This window comes from Elgaria multicarinata, chromosome 9 (genome assembly GCF_023053635.1).
Source record: "Elgaria multicarinata webbii isolate HBS135686 ecotype San Diego chromosome 9, rElgMul1.1.pri, whole genome shotgun sequence".
In the NCBI taxonomy this organism is placed as follows: Eukaryota; Metazoa; Chordata; class Lepidosauria; order Squamata; family Anguidae; genus Elgaria; species Elgaria multicarinata.
In genome coordinates, this window is record NC_086179.1 from 64,686,038 (window position 1) to 64,707,249 (window position 21,212).

General features: G+C 41.8%; 1 protein-coding gene across 1 annotated transcript in view; it reads right to left on the reverse strand.

The window, feature by feature from the left end:
• PPP1R3A (protein phosphatase 1 regulatory subunit 3A) overlaps positions 1-20,558 on the reverse strand; it is a 33,105-nt gene extending 12,547 nt beyond the window's left edge. The window contains exon 1 of the mRNA XM_063134033.1: positions 19,708-20,558. Coding sequence (XP_062990103.1) covers positions 19,708-20,507 — 800 coding nt within the window. The 5' untranslated portion in view covers positions 20,508-20,558. The remainder of the gene's footprint in view (positions 1-19,707) is intronic.
• Positions 20,559-21,212: the final 654 nt, after the last annotated feature.

The following is a 21,212-nucleotide window of genomic DNA, read 5'->3' on the forward strand; positions in this document are numbered from 1 at the left end:
TTGTTCATCAATCTGAAATTTTCTGGATATGGAACGATATATAAATATTATAAATAAATAAACTGGATTAGACTGGGCAGCTCTTCAAATAGAGGACTGTCTTCTATAAAAGAGGACACATGGCCGTGTGGGTGTGTGAATTTCACATTTCTAATTCCAAACGCATACCTAGCTAAGAAGCCGTACGGAACTGAAAAGATAACCTCTAGGCTTGTGCACAAGACCTAACTGAGGGGACAGGGGACACTTTTTAAATACTCACATATACATTAGTAAAGTGCTTCAAGTATTATTCAAACACATGTGAGGATTTCAGAAGATGCCTCAGAGCTGATACATTTGTGCTTTGGCTTAGAATGCTAGACCTTTGGAAAGACCACAGGAGGGGGGGAGAGAAGTGAAAAGAATCTGTAGCAATAAACACAGCCGCTCTTAGTGCTGAGCAAGGCCTCATACTTATACCACAGGATGCAAGTATCATATCACTAGTTCCCTCTCCCATTCAAATCCAGGGATCCTGTTTCCAGTATTCACTAGGAAATGTTATGTTTCCTTCTTACACCATTTATTTCAGAGCTGTCCCACAACTTCCAGAGTAAGTAAGTACATTCTATTTAAACCATACACTAAGCAAATGGTTTGAAAACTGTACATGGAGTGTGTCCTAGGCCCCAACAGTTGTCACTACGGTTATAAACTATTTTAAAGCAGTAGTGTAGATCATGTCCATATATTTCATCTGGGCAGGTGCTTGTAGCAAACCAAAAATGGTATTATTTGTCAGAGGCGCCTGAGGCTACAGGGTTCCAGCCAGTTTGCTTGCTAGCCATGCCCTTTTCCAGGAAATTCCATGAACCCTGATGGTTTCCTGGTGTGTCTCTCCCTCCATCTCCCCACACACACCAGAGTCAGCATTGCATGGCCATCTCAGTCCTTATTAGGCTGTTTTGAGGGTTTCTTCCTCTTAGAATTTTTTTCCCCTAAAGGGTTTTTTTTTTCGAGAGGGGGGACTTCTACAGACCTTGGAGTTTCCCCAACACTACCAATACCACCCTCTTATGCATGAACTGAATGGTGCCATTTTGGGCTTCTCCCCCCCCCCCCAATCTCTCTCAATTTCTCTCTGTGTGTGTCTCTCTCTGATCTCTGCCATTGCTGAGAGCAGTTGTGTTTGCTTTCTCTCCTGTCAATGTTATAGAAGAAATGAACTGAACAAACGTGATTTGAAATTCTGTGCTGTACCTGCATTTTTATGCAAGAATATTGTGAGTAAATCATTTTACTTTTTCGTCATTAAAGAACTGTGTTGTCTCTTTTTTTTTAGCCTTTGTATGCATGCAGAACTGATAAATGCTCATTGTGCTCTGCCTTTTGTTTTTTCTCTGCTAACTGCATTTTTAACAGGAGGCAGGGATACCAAATAATTCCCATCATCATGAAGGAGTCTCTCTCTGAACTTAGTTTCCTCAAATAATTTTCTTGTTCAGCACATTTCCTTGAGAGCATGTCCCATTGAACTCAATGGGTGTTATGTCTGGTTCGACATGCATGGGCCTACATTGTAACACACTGATTCTCCCCTTGCTCCACTATGGGATGCCTTTTAAATTTTTGAGTAATTTCATATAAAGCTTCTTTTTTTTCCTTTTTTTTTAGGGGGTCTACACCAGCTGTTTTTTTTACCGGGGGGGCCGAAGGCTGGGAGGGTGGGTGCCAGGGTGGGTGGCACAGGGGGAGGGCGGGTGCGATTGCGCCGCGCGCCGCCCGAGCCCGGGCAATGCCCAGGCGGCGCGCGGCGCGATCGCACCCACCCTCCCCCCGTGCCACCCACCCTGGCACCCACCCTCCCAGCCTTCGCCCCCCCCGCCGATGGGCACAGCGCTCCTATGAGCGCTGTGCCAGGTTCGCGGCTTTTCGTGGCTCCTCGCGAGTAAGCGAGGAGCCGCGAAAAGCTGTGGTAGTCCCTAGACGTTCCCCAGCTCCGGCCTGAGGCCGGAGCTGGGGAAAAGGCGCGCCATAAGCGAATTCGCTTATGGCGCGTTGGAGGAGGCCTCAGCGCAGCCTGTCTCCAGATTCCCCTGTGCGTCATCCGGACGCACAGCAGGGAAGCCGGGACAGAAGGCGCGCTAAGGCCTCGTCTAGGAAGGCCCTTAGTCAGTGCTTTATCATGGGGTGGGAAGTAGGTAGATATGGAACTACTAATAGATTTCTGGATGGTTTGCTGTAGATCAGCAAGGCTTCCCAGCTTCCAGTGGTTTAACAATATCAGTAACAAAAACCCATTTTTTCCTGATAAATTAGGCTTCTGAATTCAAGAAAGATTTGAAGAAAGCAGGAGTAAAATTGTGTGCAAGCTCTTGTTATGATACTGTACCTTGTTCTGCACCTTCTATGTCTTCCCTCATGAGCCACTATTATGCACCTGGCTCCAGTGGGTGGACTTCAGGGTTTGAGCGAGAAAACAAAGTAGACCCTTCAAGCCTAAAGTCTGCCTGCCTGCCACTGCCTTATCCTTCCTATGCATTCAGGGACAGGGTGCCAAAGCCACAGGGTAGGAAATGGAGGCTTCTTTGTGCTCAGAAGCATGTCCTTATTCCTGGGTAGTCATTTCATTGTATCAAGTGACAGCCAATTCTCATAACCACTTTGGCATGTAGGTCAAGACAATTTAGGGTTTTGCCACTAGTGACAAGGTCATCTAACAGATTCATCACCAGCTCAGATCCTCAGTAAGCCTGTGCTACATTTGTTACTCAGCTCAACACAACTTTGCCAGCAATCCAAATTGACCCGAGAAATTGGTTTTAAAAGGTGACTGCAGGGTGCATTTCTTTCACTGTCAATATATTTCTCGCAGCGGATGGCCCAGAGCCCTCACTTCGTTCCTTCTCATCGGCAGCATCTGGCAGTAGCATGACAGTGCAATCAATGCTAATTGGCTTGGACTAGCGGGGATTGGCACAGTCCCCATATGGCTTTGCAGGAGCTGGGCAAGGAGCTCCGTCGGTCCACCTGACACTTGCAAATGCTTCTGCCTGGAAGAGTAGGTTACCAGTTTTCCAGTATGTAAATGTGTCTCAGAACATATCCCATTCTACTGATAATAGGACAAAAAGCATTGAGTTTAAACTTCAGAGAGGTAATTTCTGTAGTTAAACAGTAGGGATTAAATACAAATGGAAAACATTCTAATTGGAAAGATAATTAACATGTTATTCACCTGAATTAGCTCAGTGAAATGATGGGAAGAGTATTGTCTAGAGATGAGAAGGCCTGGAAAAGATCAAAGAAATTTGAACCAAAAAAATTACATCTTTTCACAGGGATTTTTGGAAAATTGGAGCAGAGGGGTAAATTTTCCCCATTTGTTTCTGTCTCCCTCCATTTTTCTTCTTCTTTTCCTTCACATCTTTAGTGTTGTTCATACAAGAGCTCTTATTAGCTCCCATTCATTTCAGTAGAATTGGGCAAGAGAAGCTCCCAGTTGATTATTTTCATGTACTTCTAGGCCACTTTTCCAAATATGTATATTTTAAGTGGCTTAATACAAAATACTACATTCAATTCAAAAGTGCTGTCAATTAAACATTGACATTTAAAATATGCACCCCCAAAAATCAATTGAAAGGTCAGGTCAAAATCCAAGCAGATGGAAGGTAAATATACAGGATAAAAGACTAAAATCCCTCACAAGTGAAGCTGGACCTAAATAAAAAAAATTCTTAGGGGCTTGTTTTAGACAGGACAGTGAGGGGGGACGATCCTGGGGGAGTGCATGCCACAAGTAAGGGGTCACCTTGCTGCATGAGCCACATGTCTTTCACTTCTGTCTGCAGGTCCATCAGATAGTTTCCCATGGCAAAAGTTAATGAAATCTTTGAAGCATTATGTCATCAGAATCCCTAATTGTAATGTTTCAGTGGGGAAATTGTAATGCAGCACATCCCAGGATCATCCCGGGGTCAAGCCTGTTCATGTAAATGAGACACAGGATATCTCGGGAGCAAGCAGGGACGACCTGGGGACGATCCCGGGATAAACCTTAGGTCTAGCTAAGGCATTTGAAACCAGGAGTCCCAGGTCCAACTCCATCATGCAGTCAGTAGAGATGTGGGAAATGGTTTGCATTTTGCAAACTTACTTAATTTCACACTTTCGAGCCAGTATGTGAAGTGAAACTCAGCTACTTCAAAATTCGCACTTCTCTGAATTTTGCAATGGAGTCCTCCATTGAAAAATGTATACACAAATTAGGAGAAAGTGCACACAAAAGTATGTGTATTAATCAAAATTCAAAATGCATTACATTGGCAAAATTCCCTGCATAAATATGCAAATTGGGTAAAATTGCATACAAAAGTGCATGTGTTAGGAGAAATGCATACGTATTTTTATGCAAACTTTAAAAAAAATCTCAGAATTCGGGATAAACCAAATTTAAGATTGGAAATATTTGAAACTGAGAGGTTGAAATTGACAGATTCATCCATGCCTACCAATCAGATGGAATAAATCCTCATTGTTTGCTATGATAGTATACATTTTGTAAACTCTTAACGTCAATTTCCTACCAAAAAAGGGCAGCAACCATGAAGGCCAATTCTTCCATTATATTCTGCCACTTATTTCTTATTTAGAAATAAGTGAGCAGTGTTGTGTGTGTGCGGAGAATAGAAGGTAGCAATGTCTTCTATGATATGTAGTGCTACTTTCTTTTTTTAAGAGAGCAATCCTATGGCCCCTAGACAGCATCTGGGGGCATATGATTGTTCGTTTTCCTGGCTATGAGGGCTATGACCTCATAGCCAGGAAAACACAATTCATAGCTGATGCAGAGAGAACTGTGCACGATAAACTACTTCTCCATGCTTGGTAAACAGAGCGAGGAGGCAGAGGAAAGGCGTTGTTCCTGGGGGTGGGAAAGGGAGGAGACTGGGGTGTCTGGCTTACCCTGAATCCTATGGCTAACAAGTCTCCTTCCCTCTCCCTCCAAAGCACCATTGCTAGACAGGTGATATCACCTGTCTATCAGAAATGAGGGGCAGCCAGAGTGTGGAGGTGAAGATTGCCTCTGCACTCTGGCCGCCCTGCACTGGTTACTCAGCAGCCTCCAAGGCTGCTGACTATTGAGCCCTAAGGACGGCACTGAGAGATTATGGTTGCAAGTTACAGTTATTGATATATTGGATTATATGGGATGGCCTAATGAATAGCATTGCAGAGGATTTCCCAGGGGCTCATCTCCAAGAAATTCTGATTGTTTAATGTGCAATCCTATGCATGCTTTCACAGAAAAAAGTCCTACAACTCCCAGCATTCACCAGCCAGCCATTCTTGCTGATGCATCTTAAGAACATAAGAAGAACCATGCTGGATCTGACCAAGGGTTAATCTAATCTAATGTTCTGTTCTCAGAGTGGCCAACCAGCTGTCGACAGGAACCCCACAAGCAGACCATGAGTGCAACAGCACCCTACCACCCATGTTCCCCAGCAACTGATGTACATAGGCACATTGCCTCTGGTACTGGACGTAGCATCCAGCCATCAGGACTAGTAGCCACTGAGATTGGTTCCTTAAATAAAGAGCTTTTACACAATTACTCAAAAATAATTCAGTTCTCCAGAGTAAACTGTCGACCCTGCAAAAAACGCTTGTAACACACCACCACTTAGGGAAAGGGGATGGAGCAAAATATTCATTTAGATCATCCTTCCCCAATGTGGTACCCTCCTGATGCTCTCCTGGCTGGATGGGGCATGCTGGGAGTTATAGTTTTAGACCAACACGACTGGGTGTTGCATACTAGTTGAAATTTCTCTACCAAAACTTCTCTCAGTGCTGTACCAAACTGACCAAATAGTATCTCATCCCTTTTACACTGTGGGTGTTTTCTTTTCTCTTTCTGTTTTTTCATAGTATTCCACAACATAGTAATTCTCAATATGGTTGTCTTCTGGTCCAAAGCCACAGAGAAGTCAATGGAAATATATTATTATTGCCAAAAGACTTGGACCATACCTTTAATAATGGTGGTGTATGATTTACGCTGAAGGTTGATTGACACTAGTGTCCGCAAGTACAATGTACATCAGTGTTCTGAATCTTTTCAATTCTCATTATTACATTGCCTTATGACAGAAAACCCAATGCAGAATATTGTTTAGGATCTGTTCTGGAATTGCACTGCATATATTACTAATTCATAAACTACTTTCCCACTTTTCCACCAAAAATGGTGCTCAGGGCAGCTAACAATAATAAAAAAACCTTTCAGCAACAGACCAGTGGGCTGTCTAAACACTCAGAAAGCCCTGGGGTGGGTGTGTGAAGGCATGGTGTTGATTATATGACATAGCAGCAATCACACATCCAACCTGGGGCTTTCCGCCGAAGCTGTGGAGAAAAAAAATCAGGGACTTACCCTAACTTTTTTCTCTGGAGCGAGACAAAGTTGGTGCATCCACCATCTAAGCCTCACTCCGGAGTTGCAGCAGAACCTCCCTCTCTGCCCCTCCATAGTACCCTCACCCACCTTCTTCCTCTGCCCACTGTGCAGAAAAACTAGAATTCTGCTGGTCATAGAAGGGAATTAGGTAAGAAAGTAGTGCCTGCATCCCTTCTTAAGGCACAAAACTAGGCATGTTTAGACAGAATAAAGTGTGACAACTCCCAGCATGCCCCAGCCATGTCTGAACATGCATAGGATTGTGCCTTTAGTGTCTTGGAACATTTAAACAGGGTCGGTGCTACTATAGAGGCCACTCAGGTGGCCTCCTAGAGCACCAAGCTAAGAGGGGCACCAGGCACAGCACAGCACTCATGCGTGTTGGCTGTGAGCTGGGCCAGCCCGATGATTCAGCTGGGCCTGGGTGGGCGAGATGGCACCCCGCGCCCACCCAGTCGAAGTGAAGCCAGGGATGCTGGGGTGGGAGTGGGGCGGCTCCATGTTCGGACTTCCGGAACGCTCCCGGAAGAGAGAGAGAGAGAATGTATAGGTGAATGGGGTACATGGGGTCTTTGAGTGAATGCATGTGTTCATGCGTGTGTTTGTTTGGAGTGAGTGATGCTGAGTGTGTGTGTGTGTGTGCACACGCATGTGAGTTGGGGGGGATGATTTGGAGGCAATATTCCTATTAAATAATGCATTTTAGACCCATAGACGTTCCTTTCCAATTTGTTTGCTATAATTGGCATGACGTATTTCTTGCACTTTAAAATAAATTTAGTAGTTTCAAGTTTTGTGCATCTTATTTTTTCCAGGAAACATATGTTCTTAAAAAACAAAGTTGGCATTTTTGGGGGTGGGGTGAGGGTGAAAGTAGCTCCCCTTGCCTAGGGCGCAAAATAGTCTGGCACCGGCCCTGCATTTAAAGGTATAGAAAACATCTGTAAGCAAGGGCCAAGCGAACCTAGACAAACATATTACTCAGATTCATAACACACTCAGTTAATTCACAGAATTAACTAGTCTATGAAGGCACAAAATATAGAGAATGGCCCGAGGCTGGTAGAACAGAAGAACTGGAAGACTAGGTCACAAAAAAGGCTGTGATACAGGGGTCACAAAAATTAGTAAAGCTATTTTTATTTTGTGCAGCAATTCAAGAATTCCCTTCCACAGCTTCAATAAAGTTTACAGACTTTTAAAAAATGATTTGCTTGAAATTTCTTTTTCTCATGAAAGGTGCAATGGTTGAACTTTAAATAAAATATTAGTGTGGCAAGCTACAGTGGAGTCCTGTTCTTGGAGCAGCAGAAAAGGACTGGGCCCCCCACTGCTAACACATGAGTTCTTGCCTTCTGTAGTGTTATGTCTTACTGCCTAGCTGGTGAATACCAAGGGACTTATGTAAAGAGATGGCAGATGAAATTGCAGTGATATATGGCAGTCAAGTGAAGAAGAGTTAAGACTGTCCTTGAACTGTCCTTGGATGATCACATTTTTAAAACCCTATTACGTCAGTCTTACTTAATGGAATGGTTACTGAAGGAGCTAGAAGTTTCTTTGGAAGATTCTCTCAACTGAATACACACACACACTTCAGTTTATGCCCTACTTTATACCTGGAGCTCCAGGAATGGAATACAAGTTTCAAAGTCTACACTAAGTTTGCAGTCCGGATAAATTTCGACATGTGTCCCAAGAAATGGGATTTAACTTAATTGCAACTAACTTGTTTCATTGGTTTCACTGGGATTTGGACTGGAATTAATTTACAGATGACCAACTCTCCCACACTTGTTTTAATATTTTAGAAATCATAGCAGAGGTGGGTAGAATCCAGCTCAGGGCCCTGAGTGTGTGTGTGTGTGTGTGTGTGTGTGTTCAACACAGTAATAATAGTCTATTTTTTTAATTGACAGATAAAATACCAAGGGCACAATCCATCCCTTTCCACACACAAAGCTGTCCATAGGGTATAATGGGGCCCTTTCCCTCATCTCCTTCTTCGTCCGTGGAGAATGAGTAGCTCATGTGCTGGGACCATGGGAAGGAGGTATGGGAAACACGGATGGTCTTCCCACTGGATGTATAGCTCTTGCTTTGAATTCAGAATATTCCACGTTCAGTCCCCAGCATTTCCAGGTGGGACTGAGAAAGACCTCTGCCTGAAACCCTGGAAAGCCACTGCTATTCAGTATGGATAATACTAACCTACAGTAGGTAGACCAGTGGTCTGACTCAGTATAAGGCATCTTCCTATGTTCTGTGTTAATGGTTAGATATGTTGCTGTCACTCAGTACTGACAGATTTCTGAGCTATTCCAAAAAATATAAAGAATAACTATGTGGCACAGCTGAGTTAGTATTGAATGGACACAGAGTAGAAATTCTGTCACAAGACAGCTACAACTTTTAAACCCCAAATCCCACAATGTGTCTGACATTTCAAAGGGAAATATGGTTGCAGTCAGAAAAGATCCTGTACAAGCCTTCACACAGTACCCTGTATTTTATTTATTTATTTATTTATTTATTTATTTATTTATTTGCTGTCACTATGGTCATGAATTAACTGTTAGTCATAGGGACTGTTCTCACAGCATGTTAAACCAAACTCAGTGATTAAGTATGGGTTGTTTTGAACCACAGATTCTTTGTTGAACTGTGGGTTAGTGTGGTGTCTGAATTCAGCACATTTTCTGCAGGGTGGGTTATCATGTCTGAGCACAATCAGGATGGCTTATTAACCATGCAGTTTAACTTGTTATCTACCCTGAACAACCCAACAACAAACCATGAGTTCTCTGGGTGGCTTGTTGTGAAAAATAAGTCACACTGAATAGTAGCTAAATTCTGAATAATGTACATATTGGGTCTGAAAAGGCTTCTAGTGGGCCTTTATATTCTGGTTATATTTATAAAAATAGAGAGTACTTACTTAATTTTATAAGTAAAATTATAAGCAACAAAGTTCAAGTAAGCAAATCAAAGAAAAGTATTCTTTTCATATTATTTCTTAATAATAATATGAGCAATTATTGTCTCAAACAATAATAAATATACAATAATTTGTTACATATCAACAATATAATACCGTATAGTCCAGCTTGTTTCTGAATCTAATTTATGTCATTTCCCTCACTATAAAACAAGCCAAAGATAATTTACTGTGCATAAAGGCAAGCCTAAAAATGTCATACCGTTCAATAACCATTCTCCATTAACTGCTGCTGCAGATTTCTTTTTCCAAACATTTATCATCTTACTGTTTCTTTCTTTCTTTCTTTTTTTAAAAAGGATAAATATCCATATACCAGCTTGATATTCATGTCTGTTTACATCAGGAGCAGTCCAAATGTAGTAAAGGGGATTGGTATTTTCTCCCAGTTGTGGATCAAAATGCAGCGTTTCCTGCATTTCTTTCCCTTAAAATATAGCTTTCATGTCATGCTCTGTGGCCTGCTTACTTACACCCATTGGTTACAGGCAGCATTGTTAGACACACCAATTGGCTACCAAGCAAAAAATCATTTCCTGCTAAAATGTGTGCTCTGCTAAATTTCCATTACTCAAAGCAAACTTGGCCCTTGCTTCCTAGCTTGGGAATGGAGTGGAGAAATAGTGCAGTGAACTGACTAAACCAGCCTGCCAAGTATGGACATACATACTATTAAGCCGGACTTATTCTTTCCTACCTTTTGCTTTGTTTGGGCCCTATCCTTCAGCTTGCTTAATGATTTTCCCAGATCTGATTATTCTATTGAATATTTCCAGAAACGTTGGACATTTTCTTAACAGCGTCTAAGCCCAGGTTTCAATAGTATCTATAATGGAGGACAAGTAGGTCTTGTCCCACAAGGACTTGCAGCTTGCTTCTCCTTTCTCATGTGCATTAAGAGCATCAGAAGAGCCATACTGGATCAGACCCAGAGTCCATCTAGTCTAACGTTCTATTCACACAGTAGCCAACCAGCTGCCTGTGGCAAACCTACAAGCAGGGCATGACTGTATCAGCACCCACCTGCCCATGTTCCCCAGCAACCGATATACATAGGCATATAGCCATCAGGACTAGTAGCCATTGATAGCCTTCTTCTCCAGGTATTTATCCAATCTCCCTTTAAAGCCATCCAAATTGGTGGCCTTTATTACATCTTGTGGAAATGAATTCCATAATTTATCTATGCGCTGGTTGCATTATAATTCTGTTGAGTACATTTGCTCCAGGGAGAACAAAATAAAGGTATCTGGTGCCTTAGAAAACACCATAGTCACATTTGAAAACATTCTCCTTTGTATCATGAGTAATAGAAAGATACTTGGGTTGGTCGTTGGCTGAAGTAGTTAACAGTAGTTATTTATGTACATATCATTTGCTTGTTCATTTAAATTGTTTTTTGTTTGTTTATTTAAACTACTGAACATTGTATTTCAGTCCACAAGGCAATATACAATATAAATTTAAAAAGCAACAATACACTTCAAAACCACCAATTAAAAGCCAGATCGAAACAATCTTTAAAGTACAAATCAAAGCTGAGGAGTGTTGAACAACCTTTTTCAGCCTAACCCAAATTTCTCTTTGGAGAGGCCACATTCCAGTGGTGGGCAGGGCTGAAAGCAAAAGGGGTGGGGCCAAAATACCCCAAGTACCAGTATTCTTCGTATAAAGCTCTCATTGCTTAAACCTTAGGAGAGGCATTTCAACCTCTTAGAATAGAAGAAAACCCATGCAAAAGCTGAGATACTTTGGATCGGGGGAGGTTCGGATCGACCTGAACCCGTTCGGCCCTGATCCAGAAGGTCCGGATTGGGATCCGAAGCAGTTCCGGGGGGTGGGGGTGCACAGCCCTACTTATCAATAAAGGAAGTTCAGAAAAAAATGAGTAATAATTATCAGGGGTGGTCTTACAACAGCTTTATATTTAGAGCAGTTGGAACTTAACTCCCCTTCAAAGAACTATTTACAATCAATTAGCCAATTCTCGTCTGGCTGCTTTGATCAGCCAGGATGGAAGTGGGTCTCACAAACAAGTGGTTGGCCTCACTCCTCTAAGCAATTTGGCAACCTCCTCAGTATGAAACACTTTGAAACTCATCCATCAAAACTGGACAAGTGGCTGCCTCAATCACCACCTCAGGGGCCATTCTCAGTGTGGAGTCCAAGTCAGAGTGGATGCAAGCAATTTTATCATCAAAGTGATTTGAAAATTCATCACAGCGGGTTGTTGATAGGCATTACTGTTTAAGTAAGAAATAATAAATATTATTGGGTTGCTTAGAAAGCCTAATCCTGTGTGACAGAAAGAGATAAAGTGGCTGGCTGTAAAACTGGTAGCTTGGTAAATGAAGAACAAAGTCCAGTATTATTGGTTGACAACAGTTGTGCTGGTCTGACACAGCCCTAGCCTGATAATGCCATTGCTTCCCTCCCAACTGCAAAGAAAAACACATCATTGAATGCCAACAGACCTAGTCTTTCAGATGGCATCAACAAACAGGGACGGGCAAGCTGGTAATAGGCCCGGGCCAGATGGGAAATGTAGGCCCCATTTCAAACTGCTCATTAAGTTTTTTTAATCAGTTCTAAATACATATGAACTAGAACGATTTATAAAAAAAGGTAATGGCAAGCACTTTTATTCAAGATGTTTATAAGACATCACTTCTCCACATTCAGAAATACTTTACATGCTTTTCTTTGGGCAAATTCGTCATCAACAACAACAATAACAACAGAAAAATCAAGCTACTTTGCCTTGTCAGTGTCAGTGTTCAAAATTGCTAATCCATTCAAACGTTCTTGCACCATTGACTAGCCCCCCTCAAAATCGTGGGCCCATGCCAACTGGCCCACCCTCTGCCCAGCCCTGTCAACAAACTCACTCTTGGACAATCCACCTACCCACACATTTAAATCTGTCTTTGAGCCTTTCTCTTGCTGTTTATTTCAGTGCCTGATCTTAAAACAACTAAGTCTAAAAACACAAATACAAAATACAATCTAAAAAGCACAACCAGGATAAAACCACACAGCAGAAATTGATATAGATTAAAATACGGAATTAAAACAGCAAAGTTTAAATTTAAGTTAAATTAGGTGTTAAAATACTGAGAAAATAAAAAGATCATGTTCTGGTATGGAGGAGAAAGTGGATGAGAGACCTTTGTAATGCAAATGAGTGTTCTGGCCAAATGCACATTTTACCTTCAGATTACACAGCTAAGTGAAGCTCTAAGCATAGTGTTTTGGGGAAAGAGAAATGTCCTGCGTCTTGCTTTTGTCCATTGCTTCTACCACTGTTCTCCACTAACAGAAGAACAATACCTTTTCCTTTCTAGGTGCAGGCAGTATGTAAGAAGGATTTTGAAAGCATGCTATTTTTCTCAACTATTGTATGACCATGTAACATACTGTAGAGCTCCATTGCTGCTTGTATGAAAGGTTTTCCTTTTCAGGTTCCAGCTGATGCAAAAATACCACTTTTGATATCTGTGTTTTCAAAACATATTGTCTTAAATGTCTGAATTTATTTGGCTTTGGGTTTGCATGCTATTGCTTACATCCTGATCTTATGCATGCTTATTTAGAAGTGAGTCCAAATCAATTCCTGAAGTGGCAATCCTAGAACAAAATGTGCATAATACAGCACAATCCTAAGTCCTGTTTAATGCGGTAGACCATACTTTCAAGTCAGACTGCACTGTTAGCTACGTGGAGCATCACTGAAAGAGCCCAGACGTTTTTTACAGCAGCTTAATGGGCTAAGAATTTACTGTTACCTGGTTGTTAACCTCTTGAATCCCCCCAACACTGCCCCAGTCATTACCTATGATGCTATGATTCACACAAAAAATTAATGCTACACACAGATACTGACAACAGTTGGCCAACAGTGGAAATCTTTTCTGAAGACAGAGGAAAATCAATGTAGATGAGATAGGTAGAGCAATCCTAAGACCTTGGATGGATGGATGGATGGATGGATGGATGGATAGCACCATACATTGATGGTGCTATATAAATAAATAAATAAATAAATAATAATAATAATAATAATAATAATAATAATAGATGGATGGATGGATGGATGGATGGATGGATGGATGGATGGGACAGGTTGGAATGGGGCAGAAGGTCCCCACTGCTGATGGAGAGGAGCTCCACAGGTGCAATGGCACATGTAGCCAAGAAGCCCCTAGAACACTGGTGGAATACTCGGATGACTTAGAAGTGCCGCCAACAGTGCTCCTGCCATCATTAAGAACTTACATGGGGCATTCCAGATGTGTACTGGAAGTGGGGTGGAGGCAGCCTTGATTTCACTGTACCCAAAGACCCCTCATTCCCCCAACATGGCCCCAGATTAGGCTCAGGAAATAACCCAGCCTGTGGCTGGTGCAGTAATTTTCAATGGGAAGAATAAGATACATCAGCTTAAAAAATGGGAGAAAGCCCCCACAAACACATGTACCTCCTTCCCTGGCCACAGTGAGCAAGTGCAGCTTTGCAAGTGGCAGACCATCCACCCCACCCCACCCAGGATTGCTCAGTGAATGTCACATCCAACCTAGGGTCAAATGGAAGCAAGAAAACAGACAAGAGATCTTGGGCAGCTGAATAAGGGTGGGCTATGGAGTCATGGGTGAAGGGACTCCATGGATGGTTGGCTGAATAGTATCTTGACATTGAGCTAACCAGCCAGTCTGTGGGCATCTCATAGGATATATTTTTCTGTACTGGCACCAAAGAATTAGGAAAAGAATGTGTGTGTGTGTATGTGACCATATGAAAAGGAGGACTCCTGTATCTTTAACAGTTGCATAGAAAAGGGAATTTCAGCAGGTGTCATTTGTATATATGGAGAACCTGGTGAAATTCCCTCTTTATCACAACAGTTAAAGCTGTAGGGGTTATTCTAGAGTGACCATTTTAAAAGAGGGCAGGGCACCTGCAGCTTTAACCATTGTGATGAGGAGGGAATTTCACCAGGTTCTCCATATATACAAATGACACTTGCTGAAATTCCCTTTTCTATGCAACTGTTAAAGATACAGGAGCCCTGTCCTCCTTTTCATATGGTCACCCTAGGTCAGTGAGCATGTTTAAACCATGGTTATGTAGCCACCATGGTTAGGAATGGCTCACGTGACATGTTCAGTCATGGTTCACACAACACATAATGTTTAGCTCAAAATACTTAACCACTGTGGCTTAGCGTGTTGTCTGAACAAGGTCACTGTGTCTCTTAACAGTAGCTATTGCTTCAGTGTAAGGGATATTAAAGAGGACCTGGCAACAGCAGAAGTGTTGTTTTCTCAGTTGTCACCCTGTAAATGCAAAACCCACCCTCACGGTAGCAGGGAACAGCTGCTCTGTTGGTAAAGACCATGCACATCATCACTTGCTAATAATAGCAAAAGGCTTTAGCCAAATCCACAGACTGACTGCAGGGCGATTTTTCAATTTAGGGCTTGTAGCTAGCAACTATCCTGAATGATGCAAAGAAATAGACCTTTGTAAGTCATGTTTTTCTTTTGGTTAAACAAATTGATGAAAAACAATAATGTAAAAGGAAATGCAAGGCAAACTTTATTTTCTCAGAAAGCCCATTAGCAGCTGTTGGCATTGTCAAGTTAAGGCTTTGGCAAGATGCACTAGAAAGTCTTAAGCCTGCAATTCTATACCTATTTTGGGGGAATAAAATCCATTGAACCTTTCAGTAGAGATGTATAGTATTGCACTGTCAATCTCCCTATATGCGTAAAACAAGTGTGTCACAAAAATGGCCTGGCTAAAATCTTCTTCCTTAACGTACATCTGCAGGCAAATTTTAATATTTGTTTTATATATGTATTTAGATGTAAGCTATAGGCAAGGTTGTGCTATTTTTCATTATTATGCAACACGGAGTGCAACAGGAGGAGGAGGAGGAGGAGGAGGAGGAGGAGAATGCGCTAAACTCAGATATGTGATGATCTACATGCATTGTGACAGCATATAGTTCTGTGATAATTGTATCCTGCAATTTTGCTAAATGTATGGATTGTTACTAAGGCTTTTGGAGACCCTGCCTTCACATTTTTAAACATCAACACAACCATACGGACTTGAATCTAGGGTTGTACAGCACCATTCCATCTGTGCTTTACAGATTGTCTGGTGCCTTTCATTCTGTTGTCTGCTCATTGACAGAATTGGTTTTTTCCAGTTTCCCGCATTTGTGCAAATATGCAATTTGCCTCTCCCCTCCCCCTACATTTTCATGCTTTAGCCTGTGACTCAATTTGCATAAAATTCCAGAAAGTAAAATCCAAAAGTTTACAGAATCCATGCGACTTGGGAAAAGCCAGCCTGCTGCGGAATCAAAATCCTACATCAATGTCCAGATTCTGATATAGAATTCTTCACTCAGAGAATTGCAAAGGCAACAACCACTCTTAGGGGGGATCTACACTACTGCTTTTAAAGCGCTTTGAAAACATTTTGAAACCTGTATATGCAGTGTGTCCTGGGCCCCAACAGTTGTCAAAACTATTATAAAGCGCTTTAAAGCAGTAGTGTAGATCCCCCCAAGGATGCATAAACTATCTGTGGCCCCTTGTCCACGATTGTAAAGTATGTGTCCCTCATATAACTGCTTAAGCCTGTGATGGAATGGACCTCACACTATACCACAAATTTTCTCTTTGCTAATTTTTCACACACACACACACACACACACACACACTGCAGATGTAAGCTAGAGGCAAGGCTGTGCCATTTGGGGCCCCCAAATGGTGTGACAAATGATGCGACAAACCCAGCAAAGCTACAGGCGTACCATTTCATTATATACAGAGTACAAGTGAGGAGTCTTCACAGGTAAAATAGGTAAGCATATTCCCACTCCAGGGGTTGGATCCAGATTTGGACATTCTTAAAAGTAAGCCTAATGTAATCAATCAGACCTAAATTAGTCAGGACTAACTTAAGTCATATCAGTTTTAATGGGACTTAAACTTTCCAGGCTCTGATACCTCTCGAATGCTCAAGACATCTCTGCCACCCTTCCTTGGACTCTTACGAGACCTGGAACATCAACATTCTTAAGACCTGTGGAGGTTGCAGGAGCCTATAGTCATTTCAGCCCAGCTCTCCTCTTTCCTCTCCTTTCCGTGGAGATTTCTAAGCTCCATTTGAAGGCATAGGGGAGCATTAACTCGCCAGCTCAGTTCCCAGCTTCTGGCTCAGCACACAGTCTGCCAGCATCCATGGCTGATATAACTTCTGGATATCATTGGACACAGCTATGACAAGCTGACTCTTCAGGAATGCATAGCCAGGGTATGGGATGGTCCAGTGTCCAGTAGCTGCTATTAGCAGTAATAATAATAATAATAATAATAATAATAATAATAATAATAATAATGTCATAATATTTAATGTTATTGTTTGGGTCTTTTTTTCCCCCAGCACACAATACAATATTGTCTTGTCTGTGTTCACAACAACCCGTAAAAGAAAAAATGCAGGGAGAAGGGGAGAGAGAGAGAGAGAGAGAGAGTTGCATGATACCATTTTGCTTCATGGCTGAAGAAGGAAATGAACCTGGATACCTATATCAAGGGGAAAGGCTCACTTTAACTGACAGACAAGCACCTCAGTCTAAAACACTGATCCTGACGACAAGCCCCATTGATCGTAACCAAACTGATTACTAGCATGTTCCTGGGCCACAATGCAGTTAGTGTTTTCTGGAAGCAAGGAGTTAAATTTGCTGTAATATTTCAGAGCAGAAGTGTGGGAGGGGTGCTGCAAGTACTTTTTCCTTCCTTTCCCAGCTCTGATGCCAAATGTGAGCTAGGAATAGAGAAAAGTGCCAGACTGATTTCAACATTCCTGTCTTGTATGCTTCTTTTACTGTTAGCTTGGACCCACCCACCCTATTCCAACACTTGCTTTATAAGCGATCAGGACAGACATGTGCCCCCCCCCCAAAAAGTCTGCTGTTATCCTGTTCAATCTGAGTCTTAAAGAGTTCTTCACTTGGAAAGCAAATTTCCAGGCTTCTATTTGACCTTAGAATCATGCCCAAGACTATGGAAATATTTCATTGCCATTGAAATAGCTACATCACTAAAGAGACCACAGGAAAGTCAGCCAGTGCCATTTCCTGAGCTCAGTTCAGACCGAGTATACATGTCCCTTATCAGTGCCGGCTCCAGGATTTTGAGGCCCCTTGGGCAAGATACCCTCAATGAGCCCCTTCCTTCAGTGGGTCTAGATTCTCACTGCCATTGTCAGCAGCTGCTCACGCTGCTCATCTCCTTCTCAACCTTGCTACTTGCTTACTTGAGAGGCAGAGAGGCAGTGAGCAAAGAGGCAGTGTCATGGACTGCTCCTTCTCACCACCACCATTGTCTCAGCCAAGGCAAGAGGCAGATGAACAAGCAGATTGCAAGGCGGGGGGAGGAGGAGCAATTCCTGGGGGGATTGTCAGTGGAACCTACCTAAACAGTGGACCCCTAGCAGATGCCCAACCAACCATGCCTACCCTTAATGCCAGCCCCTGCTCCCAATCCAATTCCAAAGTAGAACAGATGATAGAATCATAGAATAGTAGAGTTGGAAGGGGCCTACAAAGTCATCGAGTGCAACCCCCTGCTCATTGCAGGAATCTACCTTAAAGCATACCTGACAGATGGCTGTCCAGTTGCCACTTAGATGTTAGGCCCTTGGAGATTTGGGCTGGGATCCCAAGAACTGCACAACTAAGGATAGCCAGTGGTGCAACTGAAAAAGCTGCTCTGTGCATTATATTATTTAATTGCAAAGCCTCTATGATTTAAACAAAGTAAGTTGTAGTACATGAGGAAGATGGCACCTGGCTTTATAACAGTGTAAAACTGCAACTGACTTCTTTGAAGTGTGGAGATGATTATACTGCTATGGACTCTGTATTAATACCTTTTCTATACTTCCCATCAAAACATCAACCAGTAATGAGTAGGAAAGACCATGATCCCGGTGGTGATTTAAAAAACAAAACAAAACCACCCTCTGTTCTTGCTTTTCTTGGAGCAACCAAAACCTGTATCAAGTTATTTATATCACAAATTTTCTTTATTGATGAAATACTTTAAAATCCTAAATTTCAAAGGTTTCTGATCTGATCAAAACACATTCCTGTCCTTAGGACAAAACAACAATGCAGGGCTTATATGAAACTGCATGCGACTGAGATCAAAATCTAAGCAGGCTCCACATTCAAAAACCTAAGTGCGGAGGAGCTGCAGGGCAATGCACCCCAGGCCCACCCCTCTACCCACGTGCTTTTCTGCCTGAAGTGATATCGTAACCATGTTCAATTGAATGTTGTAATACTTCTCCCCGTAATCAGGAAATCTGAACAATCAGGGGTCCTGGTGGTGGGAAGAACTGTAACTGCATTCAGCTGAACACAGTTACAATCTCCCTTCAGAGCTTCCCACTCAAAGTAGGAAGGTCAAGGGTGGAAGAGGTGGCCTGGTACATGTGGTCTCTCCATGCATCGACTTTTGAACCTCTGCATAGGGCAATTAGTGTCCAAAATAAAAGCCAAATTCAAATGGTTAGGAAAAAGAATGTTTAATACAATAAAAGAGTTCTTTTATTGTATTAAAAGTTCCTTTATTGTATTAAGCATTTTTTCCTACCACTTTGCCTTTGGCTTTTTTGTGTGTGGGGGATGTCTTGTAGGGTCTCTCCCTTTTTTGGCTATGGCAATTAGTGAACAGATCCAGCTGTATACACCTACCTGTATGGCTTTCATGCACTTTTCATAATGTTCATCTCGGTAATATTCTACCCTAGACCAGGGGTGGGCAGAAAATAGGTCTCCAGGTGTCATGGACCTCAACTGCCAGCATTCCTGACCATTGGCCATGCTGCCAGGGACTTCTGGGAGTTGTAGTCCGAAATACATGGAGATCTACCTTCTGTTCAGTCCTTCCTAGATTAATTACATTGCTTCAGAAAGTTAACTTCTCTGAATAATACATTGTAATTAAACACATTTTATTTAAACTGGTATGGAAGCAGGAAAGTCCTTTTAATGCTAAAACCACAGGTGACAACAGAGCCTGGGGAGCAAAATTAAGCACAATGACAGATATTGAAAAGTTATTTAAAATATCTCCTTCTTTGGAGAGATGGGAAACTTCTCTTTGAAAATTATAACTGAAAGAAGTTTTGTATTGCTATTTTTATGGTAAGTAATGGTCAGAAACAGCCTCACCTGCTTGTTGTTGCCTTTAAACAGCCTCTGATATTTTTATCTGTAACTTCTCTCTGCAGCTGATTATCCTCTGGCAATGGTGGTGCAGTTTCCTTTTTAACGCAGATCAAAATATAATTACGGTTGTCGTTGTTGGCCCAAAATATTCCCACTGATGTCTCATACCGTATACAGAATTCAACCTTCGCGCCGTCTCTCTGGTAAGGAGGAACCAATGAAATCTTGAACAAGAACTGGTCAGTCTCACCATCACAAGAATTAGGCACATATTCTCCTAAGATGTCGTAATAAGTCAGCCAGTTGTCCAGAGACATTCGAACATAGACCAACTTTTCAAAGGATACATTCAGAACTCGAATTATGCCCTTCATACATGTTATTCCCGGTAGAAACTCCATGGACTCAAGCCATACTTTCTGTGCACGTACTTTTTGCAAAAGCTCTTCTTGTGTGGTGGGTGGTGTAAACAGTGGAGTTAAATAGAATTCCTCCACAGGCACAACTTCAACTTCTAAGTCATCATTTGGTAATGTAATTGGAACATCCCAGGTATCAAACTCCTTAACAGATACCAGATCAAAACCAAATGCATCAGCAAATGAAACTTTTCTTGCAATGGTTGATGGGGTTTCCGGCTCCATTTCTTCAGAAGAATCTGAATTGCGCCTTCGGGGGCTGGGAGAGAAACGAGGCTGGAGCGTAGCTTTAACATCTTCATCTTCTGAGAGAGAATCGCTTAAAGTAGGAACTTCTAATAAGTTCTCGCTACTAATATGACCAGGTTCTTCAAAAGACTCCATTGGGTTCTCTGATATAAACCGAAAGAGACCCGTCTGAGTAGTGGCAGCTGATATTTGAGATCCTGTGATTTGAAACAAGGATTAATATTACAGTTGACATTGCAAAAGGGACCCTGTCCTATTAATAGGAGCAATGGCTTGTTAACTATGTTAGTCTGTTCTCCAAAGGCCTTCAGTCTGATATATTGCTATGAAAATTTCCAATTTGAAGGTGATACCCACACTCAAGAACTTGAAAATCTGAGCCTTTGTCATAATTAAAGCATCATGAAATGGTAGTTATTAGTAATACAGCAAGCTTACATTCAGCAGATAGGAAAAAGCTGGTTCAAATGTAGAACTATAGATTACCACTCTGGGTTATTTATTATTATGTCTTGTTAAGGATTTCTGAATTGTGTGAGATTTTTGTGTTATTGTGTCAAAATGCAATGGACCCGAAAGATGCCATTTGGGCTCCTATGCATATGTGCATTTGTTTTTAGAGCAGAGAGATTCTATGCTTTATCAGTGAATCATGTTAATGAACACTGAACAGACATAATTTAGGATACATGTTAATCATCATCATCTTTATATAATATTTTAGAGAGCTTCACAGCTCCAATACAAATCTTCAATAACCTGAGGCTGTAGTTAACTGCTAAAACTAAACTCTTCCTCAACTAGCATTTTGGATATCTACTACAAATTGAAATAAATTAT